Below are 17,536 nucleotides of genomic sequence, written 5' to 3' on the forward strand. Positions count from 1 at the left end.
CACCTCCCATCCAATCCCCACCCCCGGAAGGCCAATGGAGAATAGGCGGGGGCGGAGCCGCGGGGGCAGGGCAGTACTACCTGCTGGGAGTTGTAGTCCTTTTGCCTACTGAGCCTTCGACCTGGGTTCTGGGAGTGGCTCGAGCCGGGCAAAGAAGGGAGTGGGTCGGGACAGGTCCGGGTTCCTGGATCCGGTTGGGCTTTGGCTGCGGCTTCCTTTCGTTATTTTGTGGCGGAAGGGTGATAGCAATTCTACGTCTTCTTGAAGAGCTGCAGAGGGGGGGAAGATCCAGTTGGAACCTAAAGGATAAATACAAAGAAAGCACAGGATAGAGGGTGCAGGGAGATAGGGACGGGTATTGTTCTTACTTGAATGAGAGGAAATGGGCTAGAGCTACTGCCTAAGCGATGAAGGTTAGACTTAAAAGTAAGATTCTTTCAACAGGCTAGTATAGGAAACATGCAATTCAGTGAGTATATCGCTAATGAAGCCTTTATCTGTCATGACCAGAGAATCGGAGAGAATAGGAGCCTGGAGAGCAATGTTAGGAAGGAAGTTACATAGGATTTGGTGTTAAGATTTGAACTTAAGACTGTTTGTAAAAAAAAAAAAAACAATTCAAGCTATGAGGTTGAAGGAAAATCACACACACACACACACACACACACACACACACACACCAGCCAAGTCACACAGTTCCTTTTAGGTCATACTTCCTCCATTTATTTTCTGAAAATGAACCTCACTGGTGTCTTTTCCTCAGGCTGGGGGAAGGCACAGTGGTTGTGTATATTAGAGTGAGAGAAAATTAAAGTAGGAGAAGAGGGTATTGGAACCTCATTTGGATAGGGCTAGGGTCAGTCTTTAGGGAGGATATTTAGGTAAAAGAGTACCAGGTTGGGAAAGTGAGGAAATCTGGAAAATTGTTTTTTGAGAGACTAATCAAAGTACCAAAAAACCGTAGAAATTGTTCAAAGAGAACCAGGTTTCCTTTCCTTCCTGGAAGTGATTTATGACTTAATGTGTATGGGTACATCCACATAAGCATTTTACTTTTTTTTCCAGGAAATTCTTAAAAGGAGCTGAAGGAAGGGATTGTATAGATTTACATGAAAAATCACCATCACCAAGCAAATCCTCCCCCTAAAAGGCTGAGAGGGTGGAAACATACTGGCCAGTGCTCAAAACTCCAGTGTGTCTTGCTTCTGAGCCTAGCAGGCCGAGTCAGGGTAAGAGATAGGAGTAAGACAACTCTTCTCGTCTCTCCTTTGCACTATTACCACAGCATCTTCTGACTGATGAGAGCAGGTGCCAAACCTGTCTTGTCCACAGGTGGTTCCACGGAGACTCATAGCGCCTGGCTCTTAGTAGCTGTTGAATAGAGATTTGTTAACTTCCTCTTAAAAAACATAACTATTCTTATTCCCTTGGTGGTGGACCCTGAATTGCCTATCAGACTAGGCCTAGCATATACGTTACCAAATGTTTCTGAGTTGAATCAAATGAAAATGGGAAATATAAAAGCAGAGAGAAGAGTGAGATGAACTTTTTCCCTGTGGGCTGGAATGAAGGGAGCATACCAAGTGACTGAAAGTGGGAGAAGGGGGTGGCATCTACACGGGGGAAAGAGGCTGTTTCCTCCCTTCTTCCATCCTGTATCCAGAAAGTAGAGAAAGAAATGAAGTGAGGTCAGTACTTACTAGAGAGGAAATAACTAGCCTCGGCTGAGAGATTTTTATCAGAAGTAATGCAGTAAGTGCTTTGAGTATCAGACAATGATGTTAATATTACTCCTGTACTTTATAGTCCAAGATAGGCAGAGGAGAGGGAAAGAATTTTTTCGGTCTAGAAAAAACGCTCATCCCTTCCTCAGAACATTTTGTGAAGAGACATTGTGAATAAGCCTCATCTCGCTTGGTGATGGTAAGTTAGGGACAGTGAGAGGGAGGGTGAGCTTGTTGTGAGGACTAAGGAGGGAAGAAGGAGAGGAGGGGAGACGGGAAGCTCCTGGGTACGCTAGGGTTTTTTGTTTTGGTTTGGCTTTTTGCTTGTTTGCTTGTTTTGGTAGTGGCAGCGGGGATCCTGAATGGATCTAATCCAGGCTGGGGGAGCTCAGTGAACCCGTTCGCATCAAAACCCACTTTGCCTCTCTTAATCTGGGCAGCTCTGGCTGACCAGTCACAACTGATGGTCTAGTCCGTCAGCAAGTGGGTGGGGAATTCTACCCCCTGGGAGAAGAGTTGGAGCAGCGTTGGAGGAGGGCAGAAGGCGGGGTAAGTTTGGTGAGAAATGCTGTAATTTCCTTTTTTACTTTCACAGCAATAGTGCAGAATCCACAATGGATGTCCTCTTCGTAGCCATCCTTGCCGTGCCACTTATCCTGGGTAAGTTCATTTCTCTCCCGGAGCTTTTGGGCCAGGTCTTCTATCATAAGTGGGGTGGGAGAAAAGAAAAATGAGGAGAGGGTGAGAGGCGCAATTTGGTGGGGAGCGATAACACTGGTCTGTGCCAGAGTCCGGTGTTAGGGTGGAGGGGGAGGGATCAGGAAAGTCGAGCCAGGAGAAGGAGAAGAAAGCAGAGTCCTGTCAAAGCAGAGACAGCTGATGCGGATGGAGCCCCAGACACATGGAGGTGCTAACAAGAGTCACCTCAGCTTTCCATCACCACAGAGTTGAACAAGATGGAGAGGGACTACAGAGAGGAGGGTGGGGAAGAGAGATGGGCTCTTGGAAGACGGGGCGGTCTGAAACTAGTGAGCAAAGCCAGGGTATCTTCTTTTGCAGAGGGCCAGAGAAAAACTGTTATATTAGTAAGGAAACAGAAATGGGGGGTGGCCTTTAGGGTAGAGGAGAACTGGCTTCCCTCAGGGAGAGAGTCCCCAAAGTAACTTGGCTCCTTCCCTCTTTTGTTCTTAGTCGGCCAGGTACTCTCATTGTTTCCTTTTCCTCCAGATTCGTGTGTCATTGCCTGGGGTTCGGGAGAGCATTCAAGGAGCTTAGGGAAGTGTTTAGTAGGAGGCCTGGAGTCCTTGATCTAATCATGTCAAAGCACATATTTTTAGTCCTGGGAAGGAAGAAAAACTAATGCAGATGGGTCATTTAGTCCAGCTGACTCATTTTAAGAGAGCGGATGTTAAGTGGCTTCTTCAGGATTATTCTGCTAGTTAGCAGTGAATCCAGAACTAAAACCCAAGTCCAAAAGCCTAAGGATGTGTGTTTGTGTTACGTGTGAGACACACTGAGAAGAGAAGTTCTCTCACAAATCCAGTACGGTCTGCAGAATACAGGAGAGGCGATTTGGAGCTTTTCATTTCTGGCATCTCTGTTTCCTACCTCTCTTAGCTTTAGCTCTCATTTTGAGTTTACAGAATGTGAAGGGACTGGTTTTCTCTCTAGGAGTTCCTGAATTGAAAGGGCATGGAGTAACAGGCCTCATCACAGATATGGAGTCCCAAAGACTGAGAAGGGTTTAGAGGTACACAGGCAGTGAGATAGTAAGACCTTCGGAGCGGAGGCAGAGAGAAAAGAAATCTACAGAGCTGAGGTCAGCTTCAGGTGTCCTTCTCTTGCTAAGGAGTTCCAGATCCCCCCTGACTTCTAGTCCTTGTCCCCATAGGACAAGAATATGAAGATGAAGAAGGCCTGGAAGAGGATGATTATTATCAGGTTGTCTATTATTACACAGTCACCCCCAATTATGGTGAGTATGTATAAGGCTCTCACCCATAGCAGGATGGACAGAGGTTTGGGGGATACTTAGTTCTGAGACTTTGCCTTTCTCTTTGCAATTGTAACAACTAGATCAGAGAGAAATTTGGCTATGAGCAAAGACCTAACAAGGCTCATAATGTTATTTCTCAAGCTAGTGATTTTCAGTTCTTTGGAAACTGGTTGAAACAATTTGAAGATTTTCCCATTTGTAAATTATTTTAGATACCAGGTTGAAAATATAAATGCAGATACATTCACAAACATTTTTAACATTAAAGTTCATTAGATTACACCAGTAAATTTTATAACTTGTGCAAGTTGAGGTATTCTGAGCAATTTTTTCCTCTTTCCATTTCTAGACCTACTGCTACCTTTTTTCGTTTGTCACTACTGATTTGTTTCTCCTCCCCAGATGACTTTGGTGCAAATTTCACTGTTGATTACTCCATGTTTGAATCTGAGGACAGACTGGTGAGTGACCTCTACATCTAAGAGGATCGTGATAGGTAATAGTTAAAGAGAAACTGGGCAGTGTTGAAATGCAAATGAGTTAGGTGAAATGGAACTTGGAAGTAGGCCCAAAGCAGAAGTGTTAACCACAGTTGGGGAAGAGAATAAAGCCAGAACTCTGTAGGCTTGCTAAGATATTGAGAGGGAGGGGCAGTCCTTGAGTCAGGGGAAGTGGTGAATGGGATGGGTACATAATCCCTGCAAAGTAAAGTAGAGAGGATTCCTGAGCTTAAGTTTTGAGGGGGGGTGGTGCACGAGAGAAGGAGTGGAAATAGAGAATCCCTGAGGATGTTGGGTGGAAGCAATGATAACTCTGTGTTTCTTGATCCTACTGAGGGCAGAACAGGTTGGATAAGGAGGTAAGGGAAGAAGCAGAGAGTACCACTAGTCATGAAACAGAAGGTACAGACGGTCAGAAGCCTGGAACATTGAAACCAATGACAGTGGAACCAGTAAGTGGATTGGGGATGGGGGGACGGGGGCGGTAGTGAAGGGGGCAGGGCAAGGACAGATCCCAGGGCTGGGGACATAGAACAGAGGGAGGGCTGAAACAGCAGGCTTTGGTGGAGGAAGAAACCAAGTAACTGATATAGCAATACAGTGTCCAGCTCAGCGTGGCCATCATACCTCTCACTGAGATTTTTTTTAGTTGGGTTTTTTTTTTTTTAAGATTTATTTATTTATTTGAGAGAGAGAGCCAGGGGAGGGGCAGAGGGATTGGAGAAAGAGAGAATCCTCAAGCAGATTCCCCACTGAGTGTGGAGAGGACATGGGTCTCAATCCCAGGACCCTGAGATCATGACCTGAGCAGAAACCAAGAGGCGGCTGCTTAACTGACTGAGCCACTCAGGAGTCCCTCCACTGAGATTTAATACTAGCCTTGCATTCAGAAAACTGGGAAGATTTGGTGCAGTTAAATTTCAGTTCAATCGTACTTAAATGTGTATGTAACCTATGACTAAAACTGTGAAGGATGGTGCTGATGATGAAAAGGAAATCTACGATGTTGTTATTGCCCTCAAAGTATTTATAAAACTCAAGTGCCCACTTACAGAACATTTAGAACAAAATGAAAATGTTCGTAACAATGTCCAATTACATATAAATTTGAGAGCATATGACATAGCCAAGTGTTTTAGTCAGTGGAAGGACAGAGATCAGTATACACTGGAGTTGCCTAGAAGACTTTTAAAAGGTGACTGTGTTTAAGATATTTGAAGGATAGGTGAGCTTTTGAGTGGCAGTAAGTTATGAAAGTATGAAAACAATTATGGGATGCCTGGGTGGCTCAGTCAGTTAAGCATTTGCCTTCGGTCCTGGGATCGTCGGCAATGACTGAGCCAACCAGGACCGCTGAAAGTGGTATTTTAGAAGAACTATTTGTTGTATGCACGATGCAGTGGAGTAGGGAGAGATGCATGAGATTTACATCATTCTGGAAACAATCCCTTAAAGGCTTGGACTAGGGAAGTAGCATTTTGAATGGAAAGGAGAAAAATAAATGAAGAAGATGCAATGAACAATAAATGAGGAGAGAGTTGAAATAGCTTACAAGTTCTGAAAATGGATGTCTGGGAAAATGGCCGACTGAAATGGGAACTGCGGAAGGTCAGAGTGGTGGTTTAGGATTGAAGTTATAAATTAGGTATTGGCCAAGCTGAATTTATGGTGACAACCCTCTGATGGTGTCCTAAAGGTAGCTGAACTAGGTCAGAGCTACAAAGTGCAAAGTCACAGTTACGAAAGTAGACAAGCTCAATAGAGCCGGTACACAGAAGACCAAAGGCCAATGACTGTGCCTGTAGTTAGGAGGAAGAGGAATCAACCAAAAAAATGGAGAAGAATTGATTGAAGAGGTAGGCAGATAGCCAAGTCTGTATTATAGAATCTAGAAGATAAAGTTTATTTTTTTAAATTTTATTTATTTATTTGAGAGAGAGAGTGAGGGAGAGGGAAAGAGAATCTGAAGCAGACTCGGCACTGAGCATAGAGCCTGACGTGGGGCTCGATCCCACAACCTCAAGATCATGACCTGAGCTAAACCCAAGAGTTGGACGCTCAACTGTTTGAGCCACCCAGGTGCCCCTAGAAGATAAAGTTTAATATAATCAATAAAAAGTGACCAAGAGGCCAAAGAAAAGGAAGTCATTGCTAGCTCTAAAGAAAGAAGTTTTAATTGAGTGGTTGAGCAAAAGTTAGGTTTTTGTGGAGTTAGAGAAGGAGTACATTGTGAAGAAGGGAAGGGAGAGTACAGACCAATCATTTGAGAAATCTGGTAATGAAAAAAGAGAAGCAGGAGCCAGAAAGGGCAATAGGACCAAAGTGTAGCCTGAATATAGTTGAACACAGATGGGAGGAGTCAGTAGGAATGAAATCTGGTGATTGATGACAAGGACAGGGAAATATCTTAGGGTATTTAAGTATATAGTAGACTCCATTTAGATTGTAAACTCTCTGAAGAAAGGCGTGAGGTCTTAATCACACTTACATCCCCATTGGAGCACCTAGCACAGTGACTAAGCATAGTGTCCTGCATATAACAGATAAAGAATACACATTGTCGAACTGAGTTGACCCTCCCTGGTATGCTCAGGAGGCTGAAAGGCACAGAGGAAAGGACTCCTCATAGTTATGGGGAGGAGAGCTGGATCTTTCTCTAAGCTCAGAAGAAAGACCAAGGTTGGTATAAAGAGATGGCTATCCTTCCAGAGGGGGAGGAGGGATGGTAGGAAGGATGACACTGGCCTACCGTGGGGGAATGTCTGTATTTTAGCAGAGTCCAGATCTGAATGATGCTGTATCCAGTCTGCAGAGTCCTGTTCCCCTCCTCCTGTCCTGGGCCCTCGTTCAGGGGGGGATGTATTTCATGTAGAAGGTGAGAGTGCAGCCACTGGCCTTGGGGGAGTCAGTGAAGTAATTTTTTTTAACCAATATTTCTGGCTAGTGTTTCCAGCCTGGTCAATTCTCAGCGGCTTAAGGGACAAGGGGTCCCATTTAGAAAAATCTTATCTAATTTTAAAGAGGTGTAGGAGATTTGAGGCAAAGACTTTTTGAACAAGAGTCATTACTTTTTCTGAACTGGGAGGACTTCAGAACCTCCTACAACAGAAGCAGGTAAAACAGAGAAGAAACCTCTCCAGATTTCCAGTCTGCTTTGAGGAATCAAAGCTGGTTCCAGCCAGGAGGTGGTTTAAGATATGGCAGTTGCCAGAGGGCATAGTGGGAGGTGCCCTACAACCTGGCAGAGTCAAGAGGCAAAGTTTAGAGGCGGAAGGGGTGGTGGTTGGTTCCCTAAAGTAGAGGAGAGATAGTGGAGGCAAGAAGGAGGGAACAGAAGCCTGTGCTATAAGAAAGGAATTTAAAATTGGAATTCTAAATAACTATGGGGGCGGGGGAAGAGATTTAGGAGAGGAAAGAGTGAGGAGGGGAGGGGACACATCCACCAGGAGATTGGGGAAGTCTAGTCAAGAGAATGAAATCTGGGGAGTGTTCATAGAGGTGGGGGGCAGGGAGGGGCTTTCTGAGCCACCTGAGCCTGGTGTTTTTCCCTTTCTTTGCTTTTTTAGGAGAAAGAAGGCTGCTACAACTCTTTGGATGGGGATTTGGGAAGAGGAAATTGGAAGATAAATAAATGAAATAATCTGGTTACTGTCTACTCGTTCATGAGGGTCTGTTCTAATCTCACAACACTAAAGAGAGCACCAGGATATGGGGATAGGAAGGGTAGATTAGAAAGGGAGGTAGGTGGCAGTAGAATTAGAGGGAATACTTAGGACTGTGAATAAACCTGAAATGTGAAGAATAAGAGCACCAACAGACAGTTAATTTCGACTAATTCTAATATTTTATTACACATGGTGCTGAGACCGTGTGTTTGGGAAAAGAGAGTTGAGGTTTATGTAGAACACTTTTTTCTTTTTATAAAATAAGCACATTGTTAAGCATATGTAAAATATTAAAAACTACTTCGAATAGATCTTAAAAATTCACACCCTCCTCCACTTACACCCCCAACCCCCAACAATGCGCCTTTTCCAGCGCGTAATTAGGGCAGGCAGGGACAAACTTTAATTCTCTCTCTCTGTACTCGAAACCCTAATCAGAACTGGGCTGCCCCCTTGCGGTCTCTTCGGTGTCACAGCCTCAATCAGCCCACGGTCCCTGAGCCCCTATCCCCTTTCAGTACTGCAAGGGTCATTGAATAGTAAATTCCGGACTCTTTCAACTCCGGACTTGCCACCTTCCCTCCTTCCAAGACTTTCGAATCTTCTCCAGGGAACAAATAAAAGAAATGAAGCTGGACAAAAGGTATAATCTAGGAAATCAGGGACCTACCCATACTCCGGTCCCTGCGCTAGGAATCACAGAATTCGGGGCGCAGGCCGCGAGGAGCCCAGATAGAAAAGTCAGGAACAACCGAGTTCGGCTTTGACCTCTAGAGTTGTGGCTGGCTGGCATCTGAGCTGGTAACGTGCGTGGCGGGTTATGTAAGGAAAGGGCCGGAGGAGCCGCCCCAGTGGGAGTGCGCGAGAGGACGCGGTGTTCTCGGCGGCAGTCCCCACCCTCCTCACCCAGCAGGGCAGGAGGCACCCAACTTGTAGAAGGAGGAGGCGGAGAGCGTGAAGCAGAGACCCGAGAGTCACGAGGGCCCCGGGCCCCTGAGGGGGAGAGGATACACAGTGGCATACATACATTCTCTCACACACGTTGCGAACTCAAGTCGCTGATGGCTTCCACGTGCTGCCCTCGTGAGAGGCGGCGCTCAAACAGAAGGGGGGGCCGAGTGGGGGGTCTGCTACCGAGGAGGAGCCCTGAGTCCCACATCTCAACACGCGCGCCTCAGATCTCACAACCAGTCTGCACACTCCAACCGCACGTCTCCTGCCCACCATCATTCTATTTAAAGCCACGGGCTCCGCCCTTTTCCACTCTTTTTCCATCCTCCTCCTTTTCTCATCACCGGGTCCGGTTCGCAAGCCGCATGTAGGGGCGGGGCACGGAATGCTTCCCTTCCAGCCAATCGTCACCTACCTGGGTCTCTATTGGCCGAGCCCCTGTAGGCTATAGCAAATGGGATGTGAGCTTCAGTAACAAGAGTCACGTGCCACCGGCTAGATAGCCAATGAGGGTGAGAGGTCTGTGTACGCAGGGGGGAAGGCACGTGCCCAGCCGCACGTGTCTGGGGGGGGAGAAGGGGCGGGACCCAGTGGGAGAGAGGCGGAGGTGGGCAGCCAGACCCGCAGAGTTGGAGAAGGAGCAGGAGCAGGAGGCAGTCTGGGCTGAGCCGACCGACACAGGTGAGGAGGCTTGCAGGATAAGGAAGCGATTCGCGCGAGAGGATCAGACCCGGAGGGAGTAGGTTTAGGGACCGAAAGCAGATCGTGGTATTGGGAAGGATAGTATCACGTGGCAGGCGCGACTGTAGAGGGTCCCGGCTCAGGGATCCGGATCAGAAAGATTGGGAAGAGGCGTGAGGTCCCTGTGGGGAGTGGTCCCTACAGGATCACTGGGTGGGTTACCGGAGTTTTAGGGCTCGCCAATAGCCCTAGCTGCGGGGTCAGGCTGGGAACAGACCTGGTGAACAACTGTCGGGGGAAGGTGTCAAGTCATGTAATTTACTCTGAACAGAGGGGAGGAAAGAACAGAGTCTCTGTCAGACTAAGAAGCTGTTCAGTGGCGGCCAGAGAGGCAGTCCAGGTTCTTAACTGAGGGTGGGCAGGCGGAGGAAATGAGTTTTTCTATTGTCTCTGAGACATGTAATACTGGGGAGGAGAGAAGAGGTATTATCGTCCCATACAGTACCCCCAGTCTCCCAGTCCATTTCCTAATTTCCAGATTAAGGTTACAAACTCCCTCGCTTTGCTCTTCAGTTGCAGGTTCCGATCTTTGGGTGCTCCCGGCGTTGCTCTCCAGCCCCTGCTTCTGAACCTATGGATTCTCCAGCTAGCGTTTCTTCCTGTTCTTCCTACTCTCTCTCTTCCTCTTTTTCCACGTCCCCAGTGAACAGTGACATTGGCTTCCCCTCCGATAGTGAAGGGGAGGACAAGGGGACCCATGGCCCCAGGTCAGACCCTGTTGGGCAGAGGGGAGGTTCTCGGCCCAGCCCTGGTCCTATCCGCTGCAGGCAACGGCACAAGGTTTCCAGCAAGCAACGTACAGCATCTCACTTGAAACAGCGGGGCTTGGCCTCTCCTATGGCAGGATCTGGGGTCAAAAGATCAAGAGATGGTGAATTACAAACCAACGTAAACATCCAGGGTTGTATCACAGAAGGAGACCTGCTTTTTGCTCAGAAGGTAAGGAAAAGCAGGGGAAAGGAGACAATACTGGAATGGCTTAGCACCCAGCTGGCTAGTAAGGACCCTATGAAGGCAGTGTGGGTTCCCAGATTTGGAGGTGGGGAAGAACAGTACTGTATGGGCAATTTTCAGTCCTCTCATAGACTTTGTCCTGTTTTCCTACAGTGTAAAGAGCTTCAAGGATTCATCCGCCCTCTCACAGACCTACTGAATGGGCTGAAGATGGGTCGATTTGAGAGAGGTAATCATCTGATTAGTTGCAATTCTCTGGGCTAGGTTCATCTCTTCCTCTTAATGTTTTAAATGTGTATTTCTCTTAAATCTTCACCATCTACCTTATTATTTTTCTGGTTCTGTGATTTAATTTCTTTGAATTTATTTTAACCCTGTTCTGTCCTTCCTTTACCTGACTAAATTCTTGAATCTCAATCTTTGATGTCCTTCTCTCTCCCTGACCCCAGGATTGAGCAGTTTCCAACAGAGCGTGGCAATGGATAGAATCCAGCGTATTGTCGGTGTTTTGCAGAAGCCACAGATGGGGTAAGTTCCCCTGGTCCTTTCCTCAGTACTTCATAAAAAAGGAGATATCTACAATCCTGTCTTGTTGCTTTTTCACACTTAATGGCTTTTTAAAGGAATGTCTTTTTAACAGGGAACGTTACCTAGGAACCTTGCTGCAGGTAGAAGGGATGTTAAAGACTTGGTTTCCTCATATAACTGCCCAGAAGTCATCACTGGGTAGTAGCAGGTACCAGCTGACCAAGGTAAGATCTTATAAAACTGCGGGGGAGATGGGGAAATAAGGAAACGAAGTGTACCTGCAAAAATGGGGTATTTCTTCTGTTTTCTCTGGGAAACAGGTTTCTTTTCAGGGGAGGGAATGCCTCACCTTCCTTCATTGTCTTGATTCCTGTATGGTTTTTGTTCTGTTTTGTTCTGATCACTACAAAGAACTCCATGAAGTTTAACCCTGTCCCTCATGTTGGAGTTTATCTGCTTTCTGCACAGATACAGAAGGCTTTTTACCTGGCCAGATGAGTCATGCAGGAAGAGTCCTTAGCTTTTCTGTATAAATCCTTTCTCCTCTGTTGCCCTAAAACTCCTTCCTTCTCCCTCTTTTTACTCTGACCCAAGTATCCTTGTACCAAACCCTCTGGAAGTATGGGCTTCAAGGACTGGTCATAAAAAGTATATCACTGGGAGGGGAGGAGGGCACCCATGGGGCACCCATAGAAGGAGTGCTGGATAGATTCTTAGACCTAGTGTGGAAGTGACCTATTTTTTTCTGCCTTCAAATAATAGGGTATTTATGGGGTACTTGAATGACAGGGAGGGTAAAATTTCCTATAGATAATGGACAGTCCTTCTTGTAGTCAATCAACCACAGTTATTATTGCTGTGGGAATAACTCATTTAAAAATAAGCAGGAGGGGGGCGCCTGGGTGGCACAGCAGTTAAGCGTCTGCCTTCAGCTCAGGGCGTGATCCCGGCATTATGGGATCGAGCCCCACATCAGGCTCCTCCGCTATGAGCCTGCTTCTTCCTCTCCCACTCCCCCTGCTTGTGTTCCCTCTCTTGCTGGCTGTCTCTATCTCTGTCAAATAAATAAAAATAAAATCTTAAAAAAAAATAAGCAGGAGGATCTTGCCTGCATATTAATTTACATTTCTTAAGAAACTCAACAAAGGGAATTTAAAATTTAAAATACAGAAATTGGGAAATGATGATTCCAACTAAAAATAGACTTTTAAAAAAGAAGTTCTAAAATGAATTATTTTATAAATAGTGAGAACCTATGGGACTGTTTGTTTTATTGTGCCTGTCTGGATGTCCAGTGCCTGATATAGTGTGTGGTACATAAAAAGCCTTCAATTATTTGTTAAGTGAATGAAAGTATAATTAGGTGACTAAAACTTTTAATCACGGCCTGGCAGAAAATGAGCTGTTGCATAAAACTAGGTATGTTTGCATTGCAAACAGAGTCCCCAAGAAAAGAAAAGTTTTAAGCAACCAAGTGGAGTTAATCTGAAAGCTCTCTCACATTTTTTTTTTCTTCTTATCTCCCCCTTCTAGCATTTTCCAAGCCACCACGGTTACTTAGCTGCTTCTTCTCCTGCACCTCCCATGGAAAAGATGGACCAGACACAGCTAGGACATCTACTGTTGAAACCAAAACAGCCTTGGCACCTCACTGAATGGCCAGCTATGCACCTCACTTGGATCCACACCGCTCCAATTTGCAACCCTCCCCTCAGCTCCCCAGGTACCATTTCCTTTGGCCATGGTCCTTTAGGCACTGGAGCCAGCATTGGTGTCATCCTTTTTGTTCAGCATGGAGTGCAGCCCTTCACCCACTCTGTCCCAGCCACTCCAGTTCCACCTACTACAGCGTCTGCTGTCATCCCTGGTGATCCTAAGAAACTCTCTGGAAAGGGACCTCATTGCCACAGTTTGCCAGTAACTCTGCCATCAGACTGGACCTGTACCCTGTCCGGTCCTGGTCTACCCACCATGACCAGAGAGATGACTGTGGGACATCTAGAGCAGATGAGAAGCCATCCTCCAGTTGCTCCTGAGGTCCGTTCTCTCAACCCCTAATCCAGGACTTGAGACTGCAGTTTCTAATTTGTGTAAATATATGTTTCTCTCATATATATTTTTTACTTTTAATGTGTGTATTTGTATTGAGGGAAGAGAAGTCCTTTTTGATTAAAGAAATTTTATACCTAAACAATTTGTTGATTGAAGGAAGTTGAAACTTTCGGTTTCAAATACCACTGTTGATCCTCTGAGCAGCAGAGAAGAAGAAAGGGGATAGGAATGTTTGTGACAGTGAGCTCCACCAAGTTAGAAGTCTGGATGGGGTGATAGAAATCTTGTGGAGAACAAATGAGACTCTGCTGCTGGCTTCCCAGGGACCACCCGTGGGACGGTAACAGGGTTCAGAATTGGGCTTGTGTTTTCACTTAGCCTCAGAGACTAGTACCTTTCCCTTTTATAATCTTCCAGCTGGCCCAGACTAGCAGGTTCTTCTGCTCTGGGGTCTGCTTTGCTTTGGTGGGAGCTGCTGATGTTTGTGGGTAAGTGCATATTTAATCTGCGGCCAGAGGAGGGACACAAGAGCCAGAACAGCCACTGTGCTTGCCAGCTTTGAAGAGGAGGGGGTGCCCTAGAACTGTCAAAATGGGGAGTCTCCTCAGACACTAGACCACATCTTTATTCAAAAAGCTGCAGGAGGGCTGCCAGGGTGGCTCAGTTGGTTAAGCTTAAGCATCCGATTCCTGATTTTGGCTCAGGTCATGATCAAACCCCATGCTGGCCATGGAGCCTACTTGAGATTCTCTCTCTCCTTCTCCCTCTGCCCTTCCACCACTAAAATAAATAAATAAATCTCAAAAAAAAAAAAAAAAAGGCTGCAGCTAAATGTACGCAGACTAAGGAAAGCTGCCCAGTGTTATCAGGAGGCAGACATGGAAGTCCATGAATTATCTGCATCTGCCCTTCTCTGTTTATCACTCGGACTCATTTGTCCCAGTTTCCACCAAAACCATGTTTGCTCCCATCTTAAGCCTTGGCAGTGTAGCAGACTACTAGGTCACTTTAGTTATTGCTTATTGGCTACTTAGCATGTTTCTCACAACTAGTTATACATCTTTCCCCTATTTCTCAAGTCCCCTGTTCTCAGGGAATAATTGTCTCTTGATTTCCGAGAGTATGATCTCCTTTCTCTTCTATTTTATTTTATTTTATTTTATTTATTTGAGAGAGAGCATGAGCAGAGAGAGGGTCAGACAGAGGGAGAGGGAGAAGCAGACTCCCTGCTGAGCAAGGAGACCCACATGGGGCTTGATCCCAGGACCCCCGAGATCATGACCTGAGCCGAAGGCAGATGCTTAACCAACTGAGTCAGCCAGGTGCCCAGCATGACCTCCTTTCTAAGGCAAACCTCTCCATTTGTGCTCCTGATTACCTTTCTCCTCTGGAACTTTTGCTGTATCACTTATCCCCTCTTGGTCTTGTGACTTCATGTTGTTCTTGAATTATTTATTTATTTATTTATTTATTTATTTATTTATTTATTTATTTATTTCTCCTACAAATAATATTTATTTCTCACACAAGTGGGATCAGGTCTCCCCCTTCTGGAAAACCTCTCTTGAGTCTGATTGTTCTCTTCCTCATCTTTTCCTCATATTTTTGACAGTCTCATCTTTCTGACTCCTTTTTACCACTCTGACACTTTCTACCGCCTTTTTATACCTCCTGCAGCTTAGCTACTATCACTCTGGTGCAACTTCCAGAGTCACTAATTATCGCACAGAATCAGGTTTTTGTTTTTTGTTTTTTTTTTTAGTTGGGGGCGCCTGGGTGGCTCAGTTGGTTAAGCATCTGCCTTATGCTCAGGACATGATCTCGGGGTCCTGGGATTGAGCTCCACGTCGGGCTCCCTGCTCAGCCAGGAGTCTGCTTCTCCCTCTGCCCTCCTTCTCCACCCCCCAACTTGGCTCATGTTCTCTCTCTCTCTGTCTCTTAAATGAGTAAATAAAATCTTTTTTAAAAATTAAAAAAAAAGACTTTATGTATCTATTTGAGAGAGCGTTGCACACACAAGAAGGGGGGAGGGGCAGAGGGAGATGCAGACTCCCCACTGAGTAGGGAGCGCAATGCAGGGGGCTTGATCCTAGGACCCCGAGATCGTGACCCAAACCCGAAGGCACTTGCTTAATGGACTGAGCCACCTTGGGGCCCCCAGGATCAGGTACTCTAATGTAGCTTCCACCAAATCAGTAGCTAGAGCCAAGCACAAAGGCTGTGTGCTTCATGCTCTCTGTAGCATTTGACACTCTTGATGCTGCCTACTGAAACTCTCCTCCCTTGGATCCCATGACAGCACACTATCCTAATTCTCCTCTTACCTACCTGGCAGCAACTTCTGTATCTCTTAATGGCCCCACTTCTGCCTGCTCTAGAGTGTGGGTGTTCCCTTAAGCTCAGTCCTTGATCCTTTACTCTTCTCTGACTACATTCCTTCATTTAAAGATTTCATCTTCCATGGCTTTGTTGCCTCAACTTTGAAGATTTCTGAATCCCCATCTCTAGCCCCACTCTCTCCCCTAGAAGACATACTGAAAGTCTACATCTCTGCTGAACAATTCTATTTACATGTTATTAACACCTAAATATTGTTGAAAATTTCAGCATTTTAGAGTCAAGAGGTATCATTCACACTCCTAATTTTTTAGATGAGGAAGTTTAGGTGGCTTTACCCACAATGTGGGTAAAGAACTCTGGGTTTCCAGTCTAGTGCTTTTTCCAGTGGTCACCAATGAAAATACTATCTTTCCTTTAAAGATGTCCTGTTCTTTTACATCAGAATCCGGGGATGTACTGTATGGTGACTTACATAATAAAAAATAAAAAATAAAAAAAAGATGTCCTGTTCTTCCTTTTTATACTCTTTTTCTTTTGTCAACACTATCTGTGCTACCGTCATTTTTCTAGATAACTAAACTTAAAAGTTGATGCCGTTCAGTCACCAAATCCTTTATATATATAATATATATAATAATATATACATACTACATATATAATATATATAATATATATTTTATATATATTTATAAAGGATATATATATATATAATATATATGAAAGATTTTATTTATTTGCCAGAGAGAGAGCACAAGCAGGGGGAGTGGCAGGCAGAGGGAGAAGCAGGCTCACGGCTGAGCAAGGAGGCTGATGCGGGACTTGATCCTAGGACCCTGGGCTCATGACCTGAACCCAAGATAGACACTCAACCTACTGAGCCACCCAGGTGTCCCAGCAAATCCTTTTTATTCTGTATTTGGAATGTCTCTTAAAATCCATTTCTTCCTATTTAAGGAAGAATTCCTACCATTCCTTCCTACTCTTCTTTGGCCTAAACTTTAATTACATCAATAGTCTCTCCTACCTTTGATCCCTTGTCACTGATACCAGTTTACTTTTCCTAAAACAGTGTTTTGCATGTCATTTCCTATTCAAATCCTTCAATGGCTCCTCAGTGCTTTGAGAAGTTCAAAGCCTTTAGTCAAGTCTTTGTTTCTCCTTCTGTTCCCCTACTTGATCCCTCTGTTCCCTTTTTTATTTGCCCTTGATGAACACTGTAAGACTTTTAACTCTAAACTCTTGTTCATGATGTTCACCTTGCCCAGCTTTTCTTGCTTCCATCAATTAAGCCCTACCCTTCTTTAAGAGACTCACTCAAGTCCTTCTCTTAATTATTCTCTCCACTAACATGATATATAAGCTGTCTTTGGCCATTTACTCCGTCAAATGAGATTATGCACATAAAGTGCCCATACAAGGTTTGGTATATAACAAGCTCTCAAAACTGTTAATTTCCCTCATTTCAAAAATAATTTTATATTTTATCCCATTTGATTTCCATGACAATTTTTTTCCCATGACAAATTTTGTGTGATTGAGGACAACTACCCAACTCTGCCATTGTTGCCCAGAGCAGCCATATCTAATATATAAACAAATGAGCACAACTGTGTTCCAATAAAGTTTTATTTACAGAAACAGGAGTGGAACTGGATTCGACCTATAGACAATAGACTTCAGACTACTGGTTTAAGTGACATAGGACATATGAATATCAGAATTTGGACAGAAATCAGATCTCTTGACTTCAATCCAGTGCTTTTCCATCATATTATTCTTTTGCCTATGTAATTTATTTTGCATTTATCATATGCTAACTTGTTTTACTATTTAACTTTTATGTCTACTGTACAGTCTTCTGGTGGTCCAAGGCACTGGAATGGTATCAGAAACACCTAATAAGAAAAAGAAAAAGAAACACCTAATAGGGACGTCTGGGTGGCTTAGTTGGTTAATGGTCTGCCTTCCGCTCAGGTCATGATCCCAGGGTCCTGGGATCCAGCTCCACGTTGGGCTCCCTGCTCAACTGGGAATCTTCTTCTCCCTCTGCTCCTCCCCTTGCTTGTGCATTCCCGCTCTCTCTCT

The 17,536-nt window shown here is 45.0% G+C and overlaps 2 protein-coding genes across 7 annotated transcripts; both read left to right on the forward strand.

Annotated features, from left to right (window-relative positions):
- The first annotated feature begins 8 nt into the window (after nucleotides 1-8).
- Nucleotides 9-7,875, forward strand: C2H1orf54 (chromosome 2 C1orf54 homolog). Of its 5 annotated transcripts, none has more exons than XM_019799794.2 (8): nucleotides 9-1,229; nucleotides 1,807-1,923; nucleotides 2,320-2,384; nucleotides 3,616-3,699; nucleotides 4,123-4,181; nucleotides 4,562-4,672; nucleotides 6,994-7,095; nucleotides 7,787-7,875. In XM_019799794.2, the coding sequence occupies exons 3-7, from the start codon at nucleotides 2,339-2,341 to the stop codon at nucleotides 7,090-7,092; spliced, it is 399 nt and encodes a 132-aa protein (XP_019655353.1). In that variant the 5' UTR covers nucleotides 9-1,229; nucleotides 1,807-1,923; nucleotides 2,320-2,338; the 3' UTR covers nucleotides 7,093-7,095; nucleotides 7,787-7,875. The 5 variants fall into 5 exon arrangements, 3 of the variants coding, with proteins under 3 accessions (XP_019655353.1, XP_019655354.1, XP_019655355.1); XM_019799795.2 differs by having other exon boundaries at nucleotides 6,997-7,095; XR_004623412.1 differs by lacking the exon at nucleotides 9-1,229 and adding an exon at nucleotides 6,764-6,899 and having other exon boundaries at nucleotides 1,584-1,923.
- A 1,560-nt stretch (nucleotides 7,876-9,435) lies between these two features.
- CIART (circadian associated repressor of transcription) lies at nucleotides 9,436-13,250 on the forward strand. Of its 2 annotated transcripts, none has more exons than XM_002919326.4 (6): nucleotides 9,436-9,517; nucleotides 10,091-10,516; nucleotides 10,685-10,760; nucleotides 10,981-11,059; nucleotides 11,172-11,283; nucleotides 12,593-13,250. In XM_002919326.4, the coding sequence occupies exons 2-6, from the start codon at nucleotides 10,151-10,153 to the stop codon at nucleotides 13,115-13,117; spliced, it is 1,158 nt and encodes a 385-aa protein (XP_002919372.1). In that variant the 5' UTR covers nucleotides 9,436-9,517; nucleotides 10,091-10,150; the 3' UTR covers nucleotides 13,118-13,250. The 2 variants fall into 2 exon arrangements, with proteins under 2 accessions (XP_002919372.1, XP_019655348.1); XM_019799789.2 differs by having other exon boundaries at nucleotides 9,444-9,517; nucleotides 10,345-10,516.
- Nucleotides 13,251-17,536: the final 4,286 nt, after the last annotated feature.

This window comes from Ailuropoda melanoleuca, chromosome 2 (assembly GCF_002007445.2).
Source record: "Ailuropoda melanoleuca isolate Jingjing chromosome 2, ASM200744v2, whole genome shotgun sequence".
Classification (NCBI taxonomy): domain Eukaryota; kingdom Metazoa; phylum Chordata; class Mammalia; order Carnivora; family Ursidae; genus Ailuropoda; species Ailuropoda melanoleuca.

Excerpts from the sequence above, each read along its gene's own strand:
- C2H1orf54 (XM_019799794.2), top strand. The coding sequence starts at position 2,339 with ATGGATGTCCTCTTCGTAGCCATCCTTGCCGTGCCACTTATCCTGG. Across the intron at positions 2,385-3,615 it reads TGCCGTGCCACTTATCCTGG|GACAAGAATATGAAGATGAA; the intron begins GTAAGTTCATTT and ends TTGTCCCCATAG. Across the intron at positions 4,673-6,993 it reads AACCAATGACAGTGGAACCA|CAGAGTCCAGATCTGAATGA; the intron begins GTAAGTGGATTG and ends TCTGTATTTTAG.
- CIART (XM_002919326.4), top strand. The coding sequence starts at position 10,151 with ATGGATTCTCCAGCTAGCGTTTCTTCCTGTTCTTCCTACTCTCTCTCT. Across the intron at positions 10,761-10,980 it reads GATGGGTCGATTTGAGAGAG|GATTGAGCAGTTTCCAACAG; the intron begins GTAATCATCTGA and ends CCCTGACCCCAG. Across the intron at positions 11,284-12,592 it reads GCAGGTACCAGCTGACCAAG|CATTTTCCAAGCCACCACGG; the intron begins GTAAGATCTTAT and ends TCCCCCTTCTAG.